The 19,606-nt window shown below is 35.2% G+C and overlaps 1 protein-coding gene across 44 annotated transcripts in view; it reads left to right on the plus strand.

Annotated features, from left to right (window-relative positions):
* KCNMA1 (potassium calcium-activated channel subfamily M alpha 1) overlaps positions 1–19,606 on the plus strand; it is a 425,312-nt gene that overhangs the window by 229,208 nt on the left and 176,498 nt on the right. For 22 of the 44 annotated variants that reach the window (XM_072931472.1, XM_072931474.1, XM_072931471.1 and 19 more), the window contains 3 exons: positions 1,333–1,356; positions 15,049–15,142; positions 16,064–16,175. In XM_072931472.1, the coding sequence (XP_072787573.1) occupies positions 1,333–1,356; positions 15,049–15,142; positions 16,064–16,175 (230 nt within the window). The remainder of the gene's footprint in view (positions 1–1,332; positions 1,357–15,048; positions 15,143–16,063; positions 16,176–19,606) is intronic. The other 22 variants (XM_032749279.3, XM_072931487.1, XM_072931464.1 and 19 more) reach the window with 1 other exon arrangement.

Below are 19,606 nucleotides of genomic sequence, written 5' to 3' on the forward strand. Positions count from 1 at the left end.
AGTAATACAATTGGAGGTTTTATATCTGGAATGAACAATTTAGAATTTTTTTTTTACCTTTCAAATTCCAAATATGTTGAACAGTTTTTCTGAAAATATTCTAAGACATTTCAAGAGGCCAGAAAATTGCTTCTACTGTCAATTATTTGATTTTAAACTAAGTTTCTGTGACAATTAACTAAGTAAAAAGATTAATGTTTCCCAAAGCTACTAGTGTATAAAAACAAAGATACCCAAAGTAATTGTAATGCAAATGGAACAATAGATTTTTTAGAAAACCTTATACAGTAAGTTAAATTTCATTTTCTTGTTAAAGCTATTTTTGATGTTGTGTGAATTGCTACCCTGCATAACTAGTCTATATATTTGGGAACTGTGCTAAAAATAGAGTGATAATATACATTTAAGGGTAATTAAGAAAAACTTCTTGAAAACAATATTGAAAACTGTTGATAAACTAGTAACAAATCCTTTTGTAATGGAACACTCATAATAATATGCTACAATGTTACAAAATTGTACATTTATCATCACAGGGTAGCACACCTCAAGTGAATGCTGCAATAAAATAACTTATCTGCTCAATTAGGTCTTTCTGAACTCTCTGGAATCAGTCTATGCAGTACTGTGCACAATGTACATGATTTAGAACAGGCTAGGTGGTCACTCTGTAATTCCAGTCATGTTGTTATGTTCAGTGGAACTGTGAAGGTGAGTAAGGTAAAGGCAATTCAACACAACTTCTGAAAAAAACCCTGCTTTATTCAGCAGAGATATCTTTTACTAGAAAAGCAGCAAAAGATGACCAAATAAATCACTCATATCAATGCATCCCTTAATTGTCCATATTCATTTAGTTTGGTTGATTATGCATTCGAATCAGTGAAACTTGTGTTCTTTGGATCCTGTGCACTGCATTGAAAAATTCACCTCTGCATATCTGTGTGTTTATGATCTTTAGTTATTCATCTATTACTGAACGTTGGACATTTTGAAGTTGCTCTGTATCTCATTATTTCATCCTTTTTTCTTCAAAATACACTGAAAAATTCAGGTTTGCTTTGAAAGCTCAAGTGAAATTATTTTGAACGAAATAACAAAATGCTTATTTAAAAGAACCGATTGGATTTCAGACTGGTTACTGTAATTTATGATTTCTCCTCCCTCTTCTTCTTTCTCATCCTTTTTGTCCTCTTTTCCAAGCATCTTATCCCCCATTCTCAAGTAATACTGGTGCTATGTACAGTATTTTGTTTACAGTAGTATAAACATTCTCAGCCTGTGACGTCATTGCTGAAATAACTCACCTCTTTCATATCAACTCTTACCTAGGAGCCGTACAGCAGACTCATTGATGTAGGTTTTTTTCTGCATGGCAGCCCAGGCCAAGCTGGTTTCATTGCATGATGCAACTTCACCTTTTTTGGTTGTCTATGGGATTAATTATAATCTATTATTGTATTGCCTGTGCATGCCAATGTGCTTACCATAATGATGTATACACTGAATGCAGTCTAGAGCATTAAGTGCATGAAATGGTATTAAAAACAAAGACAAAACCATAACAATAGAAAGTTTGGGCAAAAGTAAATTATGTTTATCACTAACTTTAGTTAAGCCATTATAGAATGAATAGGACATAATATGTATCAGGTATTTAAAATTTCCAGCATATTACAGTAGTTTATTGACAAGAGACATAATTCTGGTGTGGTCAAGATGTGAGGAGGAAAGGATGTACCAGCTACCCTGTTGTGACAAGGACTGAGTGGTGCCAGTAGTATCAGAAAGACAATTCCCTGCTGTCAACTTCAGCAGCAGGTGACAGTGAAAAGAGGTAAGATTGTATGTAATAATTTATTGAAATTCAGAATTTAGGAAGCGTTTTAACTGCAATAGGCTTTTGTATTTTTAAATTATAAATAAGCTGTAAAATAATATAAAATTTATTGATGTACAAAACACATGGTAACATTCCATATAAAGAGTTGTAATCCTGCTTGAAATTTCCTTTACAAATGGTATTGTGACCATTCTAACCAACCTGTTATTTATATGTTCTTAAATGTATTTAAATGAACCTTTCATCAGAACGGTATAAGATGTGATTGAATTCTATTCCTATTTTTTCCTGATAAAATGATGGAGCAGTCTGGGAAGTGACTTGAAGCGTTGTGTCTGAACACAATTTTTCTAGTGCTGTTGATAACTGCAAACGTATAGTATATGCTCAGAAATTACACTTCGTGCACTCTGTGGTGTCAGAAGTAATGTACAGATTTCAAATTAATATTCATCTTAATTAATAAGTACTATTGTTTGTATAAATTTAACTTTGAGGGCCTATAATGTAGAAGGTTATGATATTTGAAAAATGGTCATAGAAAACAGGTATATATAAAGTGAAAATATGCTCTTAGTGTGTACGTTTAGGCAGGTAACTTAAGCATACAATATATTCAAAGTAATACAGAAGGGAAGTAATTTCTACAACTGTTGTCATGCCACCCACGGGCTGATACTGTGCTTCCCTAAGAATGTGTGGTATTCGGGATTAATTAGGATTTTATTTTTTTATATTATTCCATATAATGGCAGTAACTTTTTTTTCCCCTCTTACAATGGAGGATAATTCTTTTAGTAATCTAAACCAGGTCAGACATACATCTATACAGTAACATGAAATTCTTTCTGCTCTCAGTAAAAATGGGATTTATTCTACCAGTCCTTTTGACTTTCCAGTAGCTCAGTGTGTATGTTCAACTACACACCCCTTCACTCGTGCACAGCAACCAGGATACAAAAGAGAGGTGTTAGGAAAAAAAGGCTACAAAATATTAATTTTTAACTCAACTATAATACTCTTCTATATTGATGTAAAGCACTTTTATATCAGGATTCTAATAATTGATTTGGCAACTGCTACAGCTATAGGCATTTTCTTATTCCATTTGTTAATGGAGATAAAGTTACTGATGAAACAGAAAGGCATAGTGTTATTAATCTGCCTAAAAGAAGCCTTGCCTTTCCCATTTAGAAAACCCACTGGGTGAGACTCAGGTGTCACTCAGGCTTCAGGCTAATTTTTTTGGAAAAATTTAAGTATTTTCTTAATTTCTTCTTTGTTTAAACTTCTATTATTTTGCTAAGTAAATGTGGCTATTCAGTGAGTCTTTCATAGAGTCAGCACTTTGCCTTAAGAATATGGTAATTGTACTTAAGCCAGTGATGGTAAATAATCAGGTCCCACAGCTGCAACAGCTGTGACACAAGCTTTTCTAAGAAGGAACATTTACTAGATTGCAGTTATATAGATGTGGAAATTAAACCACGGCAAAGGAGTTTATGGCTAGAGGAACTGTGCAATGCGTTTCACTCATTAAAGGTACATGCAATTAAGACTCTTCAAGGGTCTAGGTAAAAAAAAAAAAAAAAAAAAAGGAACTGATAGAAGAGATTGTCGTAACTGTTAATGTATGCTAGGAGTGAATATTGCCTTGATTATGCCCAGAGCTGGTTCAAGGTAGAGGAATTTAAACAGCTATACTGTGATGCTCACGGTATAATCAAAGATTTTAGATAATTACTCTTGGTACTTGAAAGCTTTTTTAGTTTGAGTCACCTGTTTAGTATTGCTATAAAAGTGTAACAATTATACCAATACAGGCTTCCTTGTGGCAGGTGACAAGGATATACTACACATCTCATAGTTTGGAAGAGGAGAAGCTGAGCTGCATGACCTGAGGTGCCCTAAATGTACCTTAGGTATTAATTGAACAAGGTGCTTTAAAGAACCTTTATACTGATGGGGTAGGTAAGGCTAAGAGGTCCTCAAGAGGAACAAGAGGGAGAGTCTGAAATTAGGAAAATTTGTTTGGGACTAATGTATCTTCTAATTTTGTGTAGATTTTTGGAAGGAATTTGCATGCTTCATGTTACGCCTTCATTTGCAATAGGAAAAAAATATATCCTGCCTGGTGTAACTGTGTATTAGGACTACTTTAGAAGTACTATTAACACAATGTGATTAGGTTTTTTAGGATTACTAATAATTTGGATCATGCTATTTGATAGCTTGACCAAAGAAGCTAATCCAGTAATGTAATGTCAATTTTCTACCACTTTGCAATACTGCTAACTTCCATTGCTCATTTACGTTATTCGCTGTTGTTAAAGTCAAATAAGATACCTTAGGCTGGAAGTTTGTTTCTACTCAGTAAAACTAGAGAGTAGCCAGATATTTTTCATCACAATATCACAGGAAGGAATTATAGAAAAGACAGACAGATGAATGTACTGCAAGTATTTTTACATTCCAGTTTGTTGTACTCCAGTACAATACTTTTATTGTACTCCAGCACTCTTGTAATTTTCAGTTAGAATGGTTGAAATAAGACTAAGTTTCATAGGACTACATTACCTTTTTTTAAGTTACAGTATGTAAGCTAGCAAGAAATGTATGGGAAGTACATTCAAAATCATCTGTAGTAATCGCTTATGAATATCAACCAGAAAATTTGAACTCCTTTCTTTGCTAATATAAAAAAAGAAAAAATATTAATTTTTAATCAAGGAGGATATATGGAGAACATCCTAATTTTTGTTCATTTTATATATTTTTTCAAATAATTCAGTCAGATGAGGCAGAATTTTAAAAGTATAAGAGAATAATAAAAGGTACTGAGATGGAGGAGTAGTTGGAGCTGGAAATGCCTGGTGATGGTGGGCTGTTGAAAACAGTCTGAGGGAAGTGGACAGCAAATGAGAAAAGTACTGTTGGGTCATTTTAAGAGATGGCAGCTGCAAATAGAGCAAAGATTCTCAGGAATAGAGCAAGGCATCTCAGGAATTCATTCTTGCTGCAAGGTAAGAGTAGCTATAGATAAATTTGTCCAAACAGACACTTATCTAAGAGCTCAATGGCCCTTTCCCATAACAGGAAGAAATTATAGAAATATCTCATGTATAGATAATTCTATTGAGTCATGCAAATACAAGGACTGTAAGTGGTCCATGTAAGCCAGGCTGAAAAGTATTTACTATTTTAAAATTCTGAGGTTCACCATCTCTCCAAAGAATCTACTCCAGTGTTTATTTGTATGTTATAAATGAAAAGGTTTTATGCTGCTGATATACTTCTCACTAACATTATTAATTTCCATTTGTTAATTCAATGTCAACACGGAAAAGGGAGTAGTATTCATATGGCTTGCTAGCATTTTCATGTAATCAATTATTTTCTCTTTTCTGGGGTAAGTGGCTACAAGAACTTATTACTCCTAGATAGACTTTGATAAAAACTATTAGGTAACAATGCAAGAAGAAGTAATAGAAAGATATCATTATGAAGAAGAGAAGTTATCAAGATTATCAACTTTAGTAAATGAGGTATGCAGTTCAACCAAATCCTTTCATAATGCAATCAGTATAGGAGATAAAACTGAAGTGGCTTATTAAAATCTGTCAAAAAAAGTGAGTTGAAACAGTATACTCATATTCTTCTCTTTAGAATGTTAGTAGTCTCACACAAAATCAATTTTATTAAAAATTAAATCCTTTTAATTTAATTAAAAATTTGGTTCCAGGCATTGTTGTGCTGTCATTTCCCTAGAATTGATTTGTCATCAGGGAGATTGTTTTGTCAAGGTAATGTCATGCTATTTTTAGTTGCCAGTGTTCTTAGCTCATGATGAGCATTTAAGGAGTGTAGCACAAAATAAAATAATAAGCTCTTTCTGCTTATCCATGTGGTTCTCAGCAATGTTTTCAAATTAAGTTACCTTAGGATGAAAATCTTACTGGTGTACTTTGCAGGAAAGCACATGCTCTGTCTTTCATACACTACTGAAAGAACTTGGAAGTTATGTAGAAGGATTCTACGTCACTCACTTAAGCCTGTTATAACACTGAGTTCCTTGGTGTTTTACTGTTCTTCAGGGACCTTTGTTTGATTTCTGTTTGAGAAATTAGAAAAGATACGTGCTGCAGACAGTAGTGAATATACACACATCCTGAGGAAATTATTATGTTGTTTTCAGAGTGAGCAATTTTAATGCGTTTTTTTCCCTGTATATTCCAATAATTCAATATAAAATTATAAGCAAAATTTTTTTTTATCATACATAATTTTGTGTTTGGGCTGAGGAAATTAGCTCAGCCCAATTAGATTTTGCTGGAGTGCTGGAGAACATTGGCTTATGTTTTACTAGGGAGTCTGAAGAAGTGTGATATGCTTCAAATTAATGGAAAACTTGAGAAAGAGAGATTGAAACTGATGGCATTATGCTGAACTTTGCAAAGTTTTATTAGTTCATTTAGATAAAATAGTTATTGTCAGTATTATTTGACTGTCACTTGTGTTGCCAATTGTAAATGACTTTGTAAATTTGGTAGCATTAGATGAGCATCAGGAAAGCAGACCTTTGTTCTGCAGTTGTACCAACTAAATTTGCTTCCTAATTTTGTATGTGAATGTGACAGAAGTTAAAATTAGGAGCTTCTTTTTCTTTCACACTGGAAATCCATATCTGTCTTAGTTTCTAAATAGATTTAATTTTGCATTAAAAACTGCCAAGTCACAGCATTTAAAAATATGTTTAAATTTTAAATAAATTTCAGTCAAAGGGGAAATTAAGAATAACATAAACTTTTAAGCCCCATTCTTTATGACATGATGCAGAGCAGTGAAAGAACCAAAAGAAAAAAAAAAAGTCTCTGATTCTGAGAAAAATGTTTACTAAAAGACACAGTTGTACCAATTTAATACTTATTGATCTGGTTTTGTTGTTTTTTTCCTCTGATATTGGAAATTTTTTTGAAGGATAATAGAGAAACTTGTTATTTTTACCCCAAATTAGTCTGAGAGCTTGCCAAGGTTCCCTCCCAAGGTATTAGGGAGATTGTATAGACGGACTTAGTTGTAGATAGCATTTTCAGAACATATGAGTCATGATGCATTTGTTTAATTAGGTTAGAAATAGAAGGGTAATATTCTAATGCCAGCTTGTGATCTGTCAGGCTTTAAAGAATAGTAGAAGATGTTGTAATAGAAATTAAAGAAGGAAAGTAAGGACAGATATTTAAAGTGTTACTGGTTTGGTTTTTTTTTTCTGAAAAGCAGAGTACTTGTAAATTATCCAGTGTAGGTTAAACACAGTGTAAGAAATCTTGGAAGATAGAAATAATTTCACATTATTTGACAGTTTTGTTTTCATTAGATTTGTATTTTACTTATTTTAAAATCGAACAAAGAGGATTCTGTTTGTTGATGTAGTCCAAAGATAGTTTAGTATGTATGAGCCTAAGGTCATCAAAGCATTTTCAGAAGGAATGTGAGAGGTGCATATCTAAGTGAAGAAGGGAGGCCACTCCACATATAGACTGCACAAATGGAGATGGAAACAAAGACAGTAAAACAGAGTAATCTAAAATTAATCACATGCTGAAGTTCAGGGTGTTTTTTGAGTGGAAAGACAAATATGGTTTAATCCATTAAGCAAAGGAGATTCAGAATTGAGAATTAAAAGAAAAGTACTTGGCAAAGTGCTCTGGGATTTGACAATTAAGCACTTTGGGAGCAGAAAGTTCACCCTCTCTTTGTGTATAGGAGAAACAGATAAGAATTTAGATGTAGGAGGTTGAATGGTCAAATAGGATTTAAATGTAAATAATTTAAGAAGATACAAGAAATTATTGCAACATCGTCCTCAGCTATCAGGCCATAACTGTCTGCAAAATTTGATGAGAAAGGGATTGTTCCTCCCTCACTCACTAGCTCCAGGTGCACAAAACCTCAGAAAAATATCTCTAAGCAGTGATGTCATGATCCCATAGAGTTTTATGGACCCAGGTCTCAGGGCTGTGACAGCAGATTATGTGGCACTTCTCCTACTGCCCAAGTGGGTCTTCACTTTGCCTTTGCCAGTGCCTCGTTCAGGTGATCCAGCTGGCTGTCCTTCTTCCTTGGGAAGGAAACCAGCTTAACTCTGCCTGCACTTCCTGCAGCAATAACTGAACGTGCTGGCAGCAGAAGTTCCACCGTGGTACACCACGTCATGTCAAGGGGAGAGTGAGGTAATTTAGGAAGAGACTTGTGGTCAAAAACTTTATTGGTGCTATGACTCAAAGAAGGGCTTTCTAAACTGAGATGCATTTAACAAGCATCTTGTGTTTAGAAGATGAATACTGTAAGAAAAGAATGTTTTTCTTACTGTGGGACTCACTGGGTCAATAAGTAAGGAAGCCAACTGAAGTAAGAAAAAGTATGTTATGCTCTCTGTTCCTTTGAGGATGCTTGACATCTTTCATTCTAATTTAGTCTTGGTGATTTGTTTTAATTATGATATTTGTTCCCCACGGTATATATTTGATAGGCATCTGTGTTATTTTGCTATTTGTTCCTGTCTATTTCAGTAAAGAAGGTTTTAACTGATAATTCCCTTCTGGGCTGTGTGACTAAATTGTAAAGGAGAAAACTCCTCTGCATTGAAAGAAAATTGCTTTTACTGAATGATATATGTGGCTTTTCTATAGTTTTACTTTAGTACTACATCACTGAAACAGAGTTAAAAAGCCTAACCATAACCGACTTAATTTTCTTTTTTGCTGTACTGTTCAAAATATGTATTAAAGGAGTATAAACAGACACTACTATATCAAATTTGTGCCAATTTTTTTTTACTCTAGGCTTCATAAAATTTGGTTTGCCCTAGAAGTAAATTTGAGGGAATTCAATATTAAAGAGGAGCTTCCAGTAAAACAAAATAATTAAAAAAAAACCTGCCACTTTAAGCAGTTTTATGTACAAAAAAAAATTTATATGCCCCAAATTGATATATATTAAATGCATTGAAATACAGTTGGAAAGTGCAGTGAGTGTAATGTCTTCAGATGATGCAATACTAATTAACTTCTAAATATTAAGTGGTTTCTCTTAATTATTTATTTATTTGTTTTGTGTTTTAGCAGCATCAACTGGTATTTCTGTACATAGTTATGATTTCATTTTAAAATTTACTCTCATCAATGGACATTCCTTCTGATGAAAATTGCACATTTCCTGTTTTTTCATATAATGTACTGTTGTGCAGTCTAAAAATTGTCATGAATACCAGAAATAAAAACTTCTTGATTTTTTGTCTGATCAGTATTTTAAGTTTTATATTTTATTGTATTGATTCTAAATTAAAAAATATTTTTCTCTTGTTTCTGTAATGGTTTTGGCTTTTCCTCCACCATTCATGAGGCAGATTTACAAAATTAAGATTGTAAATTAGGACAATTCTCTGAATTTCTAAAATTTTCAATAGCTTCCTAAAGTTCTGAAGTTGTAACAGCTGTAGTAAGATATTAACATCAGTACTTTCTTGAAGTTACAGTAGAAGTAATTTATTCTGTAGCAGTTTATGAAAGCTTTACATACATATCTTCAAAACACTCGACAAAATGCAACTAGATTAATATGTCTTAAAATAAACATTTTCCCTTCCCATTTCCCCCGAAGTCCTGGAAATGCACGAAGGCTTCTGTGAGAACTTTCATATTAATATACTCACAGAAACAATTTCAAAAAACATTAAAAATAATTTTTTTTCTCTCTACCCCTCATTTTATGACTATTCAAGGAATAATTCCAGTAGAAACATTTTGATGCATTAGAAACATTTTAAGCCAACCAGAAATAAGCAATAATAATAAATATATGATGTAAACTGGTGACAAAAATAATTCTTTAAATAGCAGTAAGTTCTTTTGAATCGAAGTGACAAGTGGTACATCATGGTAAAAGTGTTGTGCACAGTGTTGGCTTCAGTCTTGATTGCAGCAAAGCTTTAAGGATGCTGGAAACACCTGGTCAAATTTTGCCCCATATATGTAAAATTAAATGGAATTATTTTGTTACCTCTCTTGTAGTCACTCTTGCTTAATGAAGTAGTTTATGCTTATTATAAGTGTACAGCTGGGCTTCATAACTACTAATTTTGATATAAAAATTGTTTAGATAATCAAAGATGCTCTTTCAAAGTACTTATAAATATTAGAGAATCATAGAATCATTTCTTTTAGAAGTGACCTTTAAGTTTTCCACTAAACCGTGTCTCCAAGTGCCACAACTATACATCTTTTAAATATCTCCAGGGATGGTGACTCAACCACTTCCCTGGGCAGCCTCTTTCAATGTGTTTTCAGTGAAAAATTGTTCCCTAATATCCAGTCTAACCTTCCCCTGCAAAACTTGAGGCCATTTCCTCTTGTTCTGTCACTTATATTTGGGAGAAGAGGTCGACCCCCACCTTGCTACAGCCTGGCCCTAGGGAGTGATAGAGAGTGATAAGGTCCTTCCTGACCCTGCTGTTTTCCAGGCTGAACAGCCCCAGCCCCTTGTGCTCCCGACCCTTCTCCAGCTGTTGCCCGTCTCTGGACTTGCCTCAGCCCCTCGCTGTCTTGCAGTGTGAGGCCCAGAGCTGGACACAGCACTCGAGGGGTGGCCTCACCAGGGCTGAGTACATGGGGATGGTCCCTTCCCTGGCCATGCTGGCCACACTATTCCTGTTATAAGCCCGGACCTTATTGCCCTTGGCTACTTTGGCATGTGCTAGCTCACGGCATGCTGGCTGCTTATCAGCATCTTCAGGTCCTTTTCCAGTGAACAACTTTACAGCTGCTCTTCTCCAAGCCTGTAGTACTCCATGGGATTGTTGTGACCCGAGTGCAGGAACCTCACACAATTTGCCTCAGCCCATGGATCCAGCCTGTTCAGATCCCTCTGCAGAGCCTTCCTACCCTCTAGCAGATCATCACTCCTGCTCAACTTGCTGTCGTCTGGGAGCTTACTGAAAACTCACTCAATTCCCTTGACCAGATCATAGATCAAGATATTAAACAGCACTGGCTCCAAAGCTGGGACCTGGGGAACACCATTAGTGATCAGACACCGGGTAGATTTGACTCCTTTTGCTCCACTCCTTGGGCTCCGCCATCCAGCCTGTCTTTTACCCAGCTAGTCCAATGTATGAGCAGTCAGTTTCTCCAGTTTCTCCAGCTGTGAGAAATGGTGTAAAAAGCTTGGCTAAAATCTGGGTCGCTTTCACAGCCTTTCCCTCATCCACCAAGCAAGTCACCTTGCATAGAAGGAGATCAGATTGGTCAAGCAGCACTGCGTTTCATAACCCCAAACAGGCTGGACCTGATGCCATGGTGTCCTACATGTGCTTTGTGCTGGCACTCAAGACCTTCCTCAGCACCAAGGTCAAGCTGACAGGCTTGTAGTTGCATGAATCCTCTTTCTGATCATTCTTGTAGATAGGTGTCATATTTCCTAATTTCCAGTGAGGTGAGACCTCTCCAGTTAACCAGGTCTGCTGATAAATGATGGAAAGTAGCTTGGTGAGCACTTCTGCCAGCTCCCTCAGTATCTTTGGATGGATTCCATGCAGCCCCCTTGATTTCTGTCTAAATGTATTTTTCTGACCATTTCCCCTTGGATTGTGGGGGCTTCATCCTGCTCCCTATCTGTCTTCCAGCTCAGGGTGCTGGGTTCACAGAAGACAACTGCTCTTGCTGTTAAAGACTGCAAGGCAATGCAGGTATTAAGTACCTCCAACTTCTCCTCATTCTTTTTCATTATGTTTCCATCCAATAAAAGATGGAGATTCTACTTAGCTCTCCTTCTGTTGCTGATTTATTTCTAGAAATGTTTTTTATTGCCTTTTATGCCAGTAACTAGATTTAGTTCTAGCTGGGCTTTGGCCCTTCTAATTTTCTTCCTTCATAACCTCACAACATCCTTGAAGCCTTCCAGAGTTGCCTGGCCCTTCTTCCAAAGATGATGCACTTTTATTCCTGAATTCCAGCCAAAGTTCTCTGTTCAGCCAGGCTGATGGTCTTCCCTGCCAGCTCATCTTTTGACACAAAGGGATGGCCTGCTTCAGTGCATTTGAGATTTCCATCTTGAATCATGTCCAGCCTTCCTGGGCTCCTTTGCCCTTTAGGACTGCATCCCAAGGGTCTTTCTCTACCAGCATCATAAACAGGCCAAAACCTGCCCTCTGGGGGTCCTGCTGCCCCCCACATTATTTCTTCAGAAATCAAAATCTATCATTTTGTGATTGCTTGTGCCCAAGACAACCTCCTATTGTCCCATCAGCCACCAGTCCTTCTCTGTTCAGAAAAACATTTCTGGTGGGATGCCTTCCCTAGCTGGCTCATTTACCACATGTGCACATCAATTGTTGGAGTATTGATCCTGCCACTTTTTTTAGGGGGAGGCACCCATTGCATTTAGAGTTCCATCATTACTGTAATTTTTATCTAGTTATATGAAATCTTTCCTTGTATTGCTAGAATGCTGTTTCATTGATTTTATCATTGTTTCTCCTGTTGTTTTGTGGTAGAAATGTATGAAACCATGCTTACATGGAAGGGGAATAAAAATGTTTCTAATAGTCTGTTGTCTTTTTCAGAAGTGAAACCTTTGCTGCCCGAATTGGGTGAAATCCCGTAGGATATGCCATGTGGTTTTATTATAAACCAGGGAGTTTTATTAGTATTATTACTGGTCCTGGAGACCCTAGTGCACTACTAAGAAGTACTTAGAGCACTTCTGGTTTTGGGAAACTCAATGTAAAGGCGAGTTTCACATTGGCTTCCTTTATGCAGCAGGCTGAATTGTGCAATGATAAACATTAGTGGCCATATTTTTCTGCCAGCTCACATGTCAGCTACTGGTGAAAAGAAAAATAAAAAATCCAAACTGAAAGTTTGATTTAGAATGTTTAAAATCTTTTATAATCCATCTGTGAAAAAAATTAATAATTTCTTCAGTATCATGCCCTTCTGACAAAATCATCATTTGAAATATAAAAAAAAAAAGGATGCTGTGTTTGTCTTTGAAATGGACAACTTAAACATTGAAAGAGAGGGATGCTCTCTGAAATGAAGGAAGCTTAAAGGATATCACTAGCAGAAAGTGCAATTTTGGTATTAGGTGAACAAAAGTCACAAATCAGAATTGTCATCCATTCTGCTAAGTGTTTTGCAAAAAAAAAAAAAAAAAAGATGTGTTATGCATTAGGTAATTTGTCAGATCTTGTAGGTTTTTGTAACAGACAGTGACACAAAAGTAGAGCTGTTAGCTGCAACCTTAGCTGACCTTAACTAAAAATTGCTCTCTATCCTGGTTATAAGCCTCTGCAATTCCATTAGCTTCAGTGAATTTCTCCAGCTTTTGCAGGTACCTAAGCTGGAGTTAAGGGTTGGTGCAGGGCTGTTGGTTCTGTTCCTCTGTACTTCTGTTGGTAGGGTGCACTGTGACTCAGTGTGGCCTACCTTATTTTGACAAAATCCCTTGTTCTCATTAGTGCCGTACAGAAAATTATCCATTTGGGTTCTCAAATTACATCCACTGTTTTTGTAGCTAAAACTGTGTTTTTAAATGTGAGGTATTGTCTGCTCTCCTTTATGTTAACATTGGCTTCTCTTCCCTTCTACCTGCTCTTGTAAATCAATTTTATTTGAGCTATAACAGAAGTGTCTCATCACTTCAATGCCTTTTCAAATAGCCTTTGAAAAACAATTCTAATAAAATTTCCTGTAGCACTGAAGCTTCTTAAAATATGAACCGATTGTACATCAAGGAGAATTTTGCTGTATACATTCATGCATCTAGAGACAGGAGAGAGCATGCTGTAATTAACTTGTTTGACCTGAAATGTATACAAGGAATGGAAAATTTGGCTGCATGTGTAATGACCTGGTAGTCCAGGTAACTTCCTTTATGCCTTAAGTTAGGTACCTGACATTCATAATGCATAGAATCTTGCTTGTTGAGCAGTCTAGCATTATATTTGCAGAACTACTGCTATACTAACTGGTATTGTATTCATGCTCAGTGATTTATTTGATCTAGAAAGCCAACAAATTTCCGCTTTTCTAAAAGGATTTTTTCTAGGGCTCCAAATGTTCAAATGATCTACGTTCTAGTTTCCCTCTGTTACAGTTGTGATGAACACATGATCATTTGCAATATATGTGTGTATATATATGTATATATGATGGGACATTATGTATATATAGTATATACATTGACATATATTGGGACATGATTTTCACTTTGGTCTATGACTACAACATTGGACTGTGGCTTCAACAACCTGTTTTAGAAACCTCACAAATAAATCACTGATGATACTTATGGAAGTTACCACCTCCCTTAGTTAAAAAAAAGTATATTTATAAAGTACCAGTTTGTATAGAGTAAGCTTTGGATTTGTCCCACTGTCAAGTAGAGCATAAAATAATAAGCTAAAATTTGCAATGGCTGCCTGATACACACAAGGGTATTTTAATTAACCTGCATGCAGAAATTAACCCTTAGAGTACTGCTTCAAATTCTTCAATTTATTTTGTTATTTAATTTTACCAGTGGGCTATGCTGCTTTTCTACTCAGTTCATAGTACTGTACATAAAGTACATTAAATGGCCATACAAAAAAACAAAAAAAACAAAAAAAACAAAAAAAAAGGAAAAAAAAAGTGAGAAATAGAAAAAAAATTCCAATCAACTTTTTATAAACAAGGGATTCTACAAGACTAAGTACTCCAGGTTGCTAATGGGTAATGTATTCCTAAGCAACTATTTTTTGTTAAAGGTTTTATGACTTAAAAGCATGTAATGTTTCACTGTACCTGTGTACTTGTTAGGTTTCTTCCTAAAGTATCATAGGTGTGTCTTCTTTAGAAAGAAGTCAGTTCTTTAAGGGTTAATGTGGGGTTAAGCAATCCTGAGGTATTCTCCTGCTTGTCCTCTCCTAAAGGTATCTGCATGTTAATTTTCAAATATTACCTGAACAGGTCAATATAAACACTGTATGAATGACTAACTGAATGAATGAAATAATTCCTTTGAAATGCTTGCTTGTATCTTATAAACGACTGGAAAACAGAAATGTGATTTCTGGATCAAGGTCTTTAACAAAATGCATACAATTCTCAGCAGAGTAAAAACTCATATACTGACAATTTATTCTGATTTCTTTGTCTTTCAAATAGCCCAATAGAATCCTGCCAGAATTTCTACAAAGATTTCACATTACAGATCGACATGGCTTTCAATGTGTTCTTCCTACTCTACTTTGGCTTGCGTGTAAGTAGTGTGTCTTTGGTAGCAAGAGTCAGGAGGGAAGGCAGCTGCTGTACATGGTGATTGAAATAGAGATTGTATTTTTTTTGAAAGAAAGAAAATATCATCTTTAACTCAAAAAAATTTGTTTTGAAATGCGTAAGTCAAAGTTTCAAGACTTAGAACTGCTCCATTAAATATCTTCATGAAACACTTGTTTTTTTCCCTTTATTTGTATATTTACATTTAATATTTATATAAAGCAAGTGTTTTCATTACTTTTTAATTATTAATCAAATACAAAGGTAGTTTCACCTTATTTATGCACATAGGCAAGTTCTAATGATGATGCCCTTGGCATCTAAGCTTGCCAGTTTCTCTGGGCTGATTTTGTATTCAGGAAAGAAAAATGATGACATCTGTGGTTCCATTCAAAAGCCTGAGGTGCTGCTGCAGTCCTGAACTATGCTTTGTAGGAGTCACCCTGCTGATCTCCTCTGGACATGTAGCAATGGGACTCTGTATAAACTGTTCTGTATTGAGAAATTTGTGAACAACAGATACATGATAAGACTACTACCAGCATATTTGGTGTGCTGGAACAAAGGTGATGTACTTCAAAATACTTTATAATTGCCTAAACTTTTCTAGTATTACTGATACATTGTCAATAAATGTGGAAAAAGTATTTTTAGCACAGATATTGCATCTGATAACATAGATGATCTATCTCTTTAGTTAGACCTTTTATTTTAATCTCAGTATTATGATCAAGAAATTCACAATATAGACTTCTTTCCAGTGAGACATGTTTTGTCTGGACTGACTCAAAATATCAGTTACTACACTAATTTTGAGTTTAATATTTTATAACAGATATCTGCAATCAGCATGAGAATAATCTGCTTCTTTCATCTCTTCCCCTCTTTTTTTTTTTCTTTCCAGTTTATAGCAGCCAATGACAAGCTATGGTTTTGGCTAGAAGTTAACTCAGTGGTAGATTTCTTCACGGTCCCTCCAGTGTTTGTGTCAGTATATTTAAACAGAAGTTGGCTTGGTAAGTACAATAGTTTTACCTTTAAAATGCTTGTTATCAAATTATTTCAACTTTGCACGTTTGGGTGGAGAATTTCTTCATCTTATGTCATTTTGTAAATAGAAGTTGTTACCAAAGTTGTTTTCGAAATGAATTTTAAGCAGAAAGGTGGATTTTGTCGCATAAACTTACTATATCTGTTTTGTTTTCAACTCATTAATATTATCTCCTTCTCTAAGTGTTGGAGTACTCCATTTTGGAAGTACTGTGTAACAACCTGCCTTTATCAAGCCATGAATTTGATTTGTCTCAGCTTGTAACCTGAACAGGTGATTTAGGTCATTCACTCACTGAACTGGACTGCCATGTATCAATATATTGATCCATGAAATCAATGAAATCAATATATTCTCATTGCATTCTTTAAGCTGGTGTGGCTAAATTTTGAATCCACTGAAGTGACTTAGTCGGAAGAGACATTTAGACACTTAATATTTTTGTTGGACTGCTGGGAATGCATTAGAAAAGATATGCCACATGTAAAAGGAAATGCAAAATGAAATAGAGTACACTCAATTAAAAAACGTCCATAATGTGCCAAATGGAGTTTCTTGTACAAGTGTTATATGCTCTTTCATAAGGAAAAAATAAACATCAAATACTGTGATTTTTTTATTCAGAGAAAGCATCCTAAAAATGGCATACTTTTTGAATGACATGTCTTTAGACAGTATATGAAACCTCACAGTTTGGCAATTCATCCCTCCAGAAATACAGGCACTCATTTTCCCTGAAAGCTGAAGAGAATAGTTATTGTAAATGTTTCATATGGAAAATAAAATAAACCAGAGGCTCTTTAATAGTCTTTTAATATTTCATCTTAATATAGAAGGGCAAAGATACACAAATTGATGTTTTTTTTAATGGAAAGAGATCAGTAAATTTATAACCACAGTAAAGGTCATATAACCATATTAGTGGATATCAGTATGCCAGGGAATAAAGCAGTAAAACAGCCAGAAAAATCACAACATATCCTCCTATGATTACGCTCTTTACCACATATCACTTCTGTCATATATGGAAAACTAAGTAAGGCCTTTTGAAAGAGAAAATGTCATACAGTTCCACATTATGACAGGAAATAAAATTTAAAAAGAAGGTATGTAAGTAAAAAACGTGCTTATCCTTGAAAGAAAATTGCTGATTTCTGTAGCTATAACTTAATCTCAGATTCCTTGCATTATGTGAATTAATGGATGAATTTTCGCTCCTGTATGTGATGTATCAGAGTTTCTCAGAAACTTTGAGATTGAAATCCTTGGAGGCTATCTGAGAGAATAAATAGAATCACAGAAGCCATTGAAAAGGAATATGAAATGAGAAAGTAGCAAGACCACAAACTCTGGGAAATGAGGCAGAGATAATTATTTGGAATGAATACCCTTCATGAAAGTGACTGCGTAAGTGACTGACTCATGGTGACACAGCAATCCGGCTAACACTACTGACGGGGATAATGAGAGCGTTTGCACATTTAGCAGTTTCTGCTGCATAGATTTTATAAGTTTTATGTCAGTTTTCAGGAAGAGTTAAGCACTCATAGGGTTGAAAGGATTTTCGTATCTCTTAATTGCACCAACATCACATTATCTTGATTTCTTGTTTATAGCCCCACTTTGCCTGTTTCCTCATGGAATCCCCCTGAGACATTTATCACCCGCTGAGGAAAAAAAACTGATGTGTTTTTTAAAGTAGTCATCTTAGGAGTAAGAGATTTACAATGTTTTAGCTTTACACCTGCTTCCAGAGGGGTTTTAATTTTAGATAAATCATCCTTAGTGAAATCATTCACTAATTCAAAAATGTGAATTGTTTGGATTCCTAACCTAGCTTCAGTTTAGACCAGCAAGGTATTTTGAGCAGCTGTGATGAAAGAATTTTAAAGTAATATATAGAAGAATATTAATGAAGCTGGTGCATTCCTTTACACCTTTAAAAGGGATGGCCAATTTTACTGCCTGTAGAGCTCAAATGCTTTGGTCATATGTGTAGGTAATACAGTGTTAGAACTGAGTGTATGAGTAGGGAGGAAAGGAGCGTGTTTAGACCATATTATTTAGTTTCAGGTTAGATGCCTACTTTGCCTTTTTATTTTATATAAATATCGTAATTGAGAGAGATATCCTTCTGCTGAGGGGAATTAAGAATGTTTAAGTTGTGGGTTTTGCACAAGTTGTCCCCATGTGTATGTAGGATTAGCAGTGAGGTTTGCCTTTTAGTAAGGCAAGTAAATAGAGAGGGCTTAAGGTTAGGCAATGTGAAAATCATTCAACATTGGCACATTTTAAGAATTTCTTAATGATTTAGCAGGTCTCCTTTGTACACTTTCGATTTCAATATCATTTAGGAGCTGAAATAAAATGCACCATCTGGAATGTATTGTGCATCAGGGTCTTTCCAGTTTATTTCATTATTGATTCATGTCAGTCTGCTGTAATGAGTTCACTGAAGTACTTGGCAGAATCCAAGTTCCCAATGTGGCTCTCTGAATGCCTAATTCTCCAAGAGCTGTCCTGGTTTAGTTGACTGACTAGTATCAGTATAGACCCACAGTTTGAGCAGTATTTGAAAGAAACCGAACTATCCTAAATAAGTAATAAACTTTGCCTTTAGAGCAGCAAGTGCTTACAGCAAAGATGAGAAGCATAGCAAAGGACGTGCTCTGGGTGTATCATCTGTTCATGTACTGTAGTGGAAAGCCAGTGGATTTTTTCTGTTCTTATGCTTGCTCAGAAATGCCATCATTCACCTACTGTGTAGCTCTTAGTATGTGAAGTCTTCTCCTTTCCCTGCTACTCTTTTGTATTCAGCTGTTCTTAACATACATTTTTGCAACTTGAAATGCTGTAAATGAATTAAATTTTCAATCAGTATGCATAAAGGATGTTTAAAATCTCATCATCTACCTAGATTCCAGTTTGCAGACAACATTTGGTATTGAAAGACAGATCAGATTATCCTTTTTCTAGCATAAGGTTTCTAGCAATGTCATTATGATCAATGTTTCTAGGATTGTCATTATGAACAATGTCTAAACTAAAGCTAAATGCAAAACAGCACTTCAAACCTGCAAAATACCAGATATTTAGATTTGGTAAATCCTTCAGAAAGGGTTTCTGTGGTATCATTTTTGTGTGCACAGGACACCATAAGAAAAGGAAGCATGTGAAAAGAATGCATTTGACATATGGAAAGAGCTACATATTATTGAAAAATTGGGGGAAGTACCAATAGAAAAGAAATTTTTAATTAATCTATATTCAGTAAAATTCAGTGATGTACTGTGCTTTATCATGCTGTATAAAAGTTTCTTCTGTTCTGACTTGAAAACTCTACAGATATGAACATCAGTGTGTTTTTGGATGCTCGTTTTCATCTAGATCCCCATT

This window comes from Taeniopygia guttata, chromosome 6 (genome assembly GCF_048771995.1).
Source record: "Taeniopygia guttata chromosome 6, bTaeGut7.mat, whole genome shotgun sequence".
In the NCBI taxonomy this organism is placed as follows: Eukaryota; Metazoa; Chordata; class Aves; order Passeriformes; family Estrildidae; genus Taeniopygia; species Taeniopygia guttata.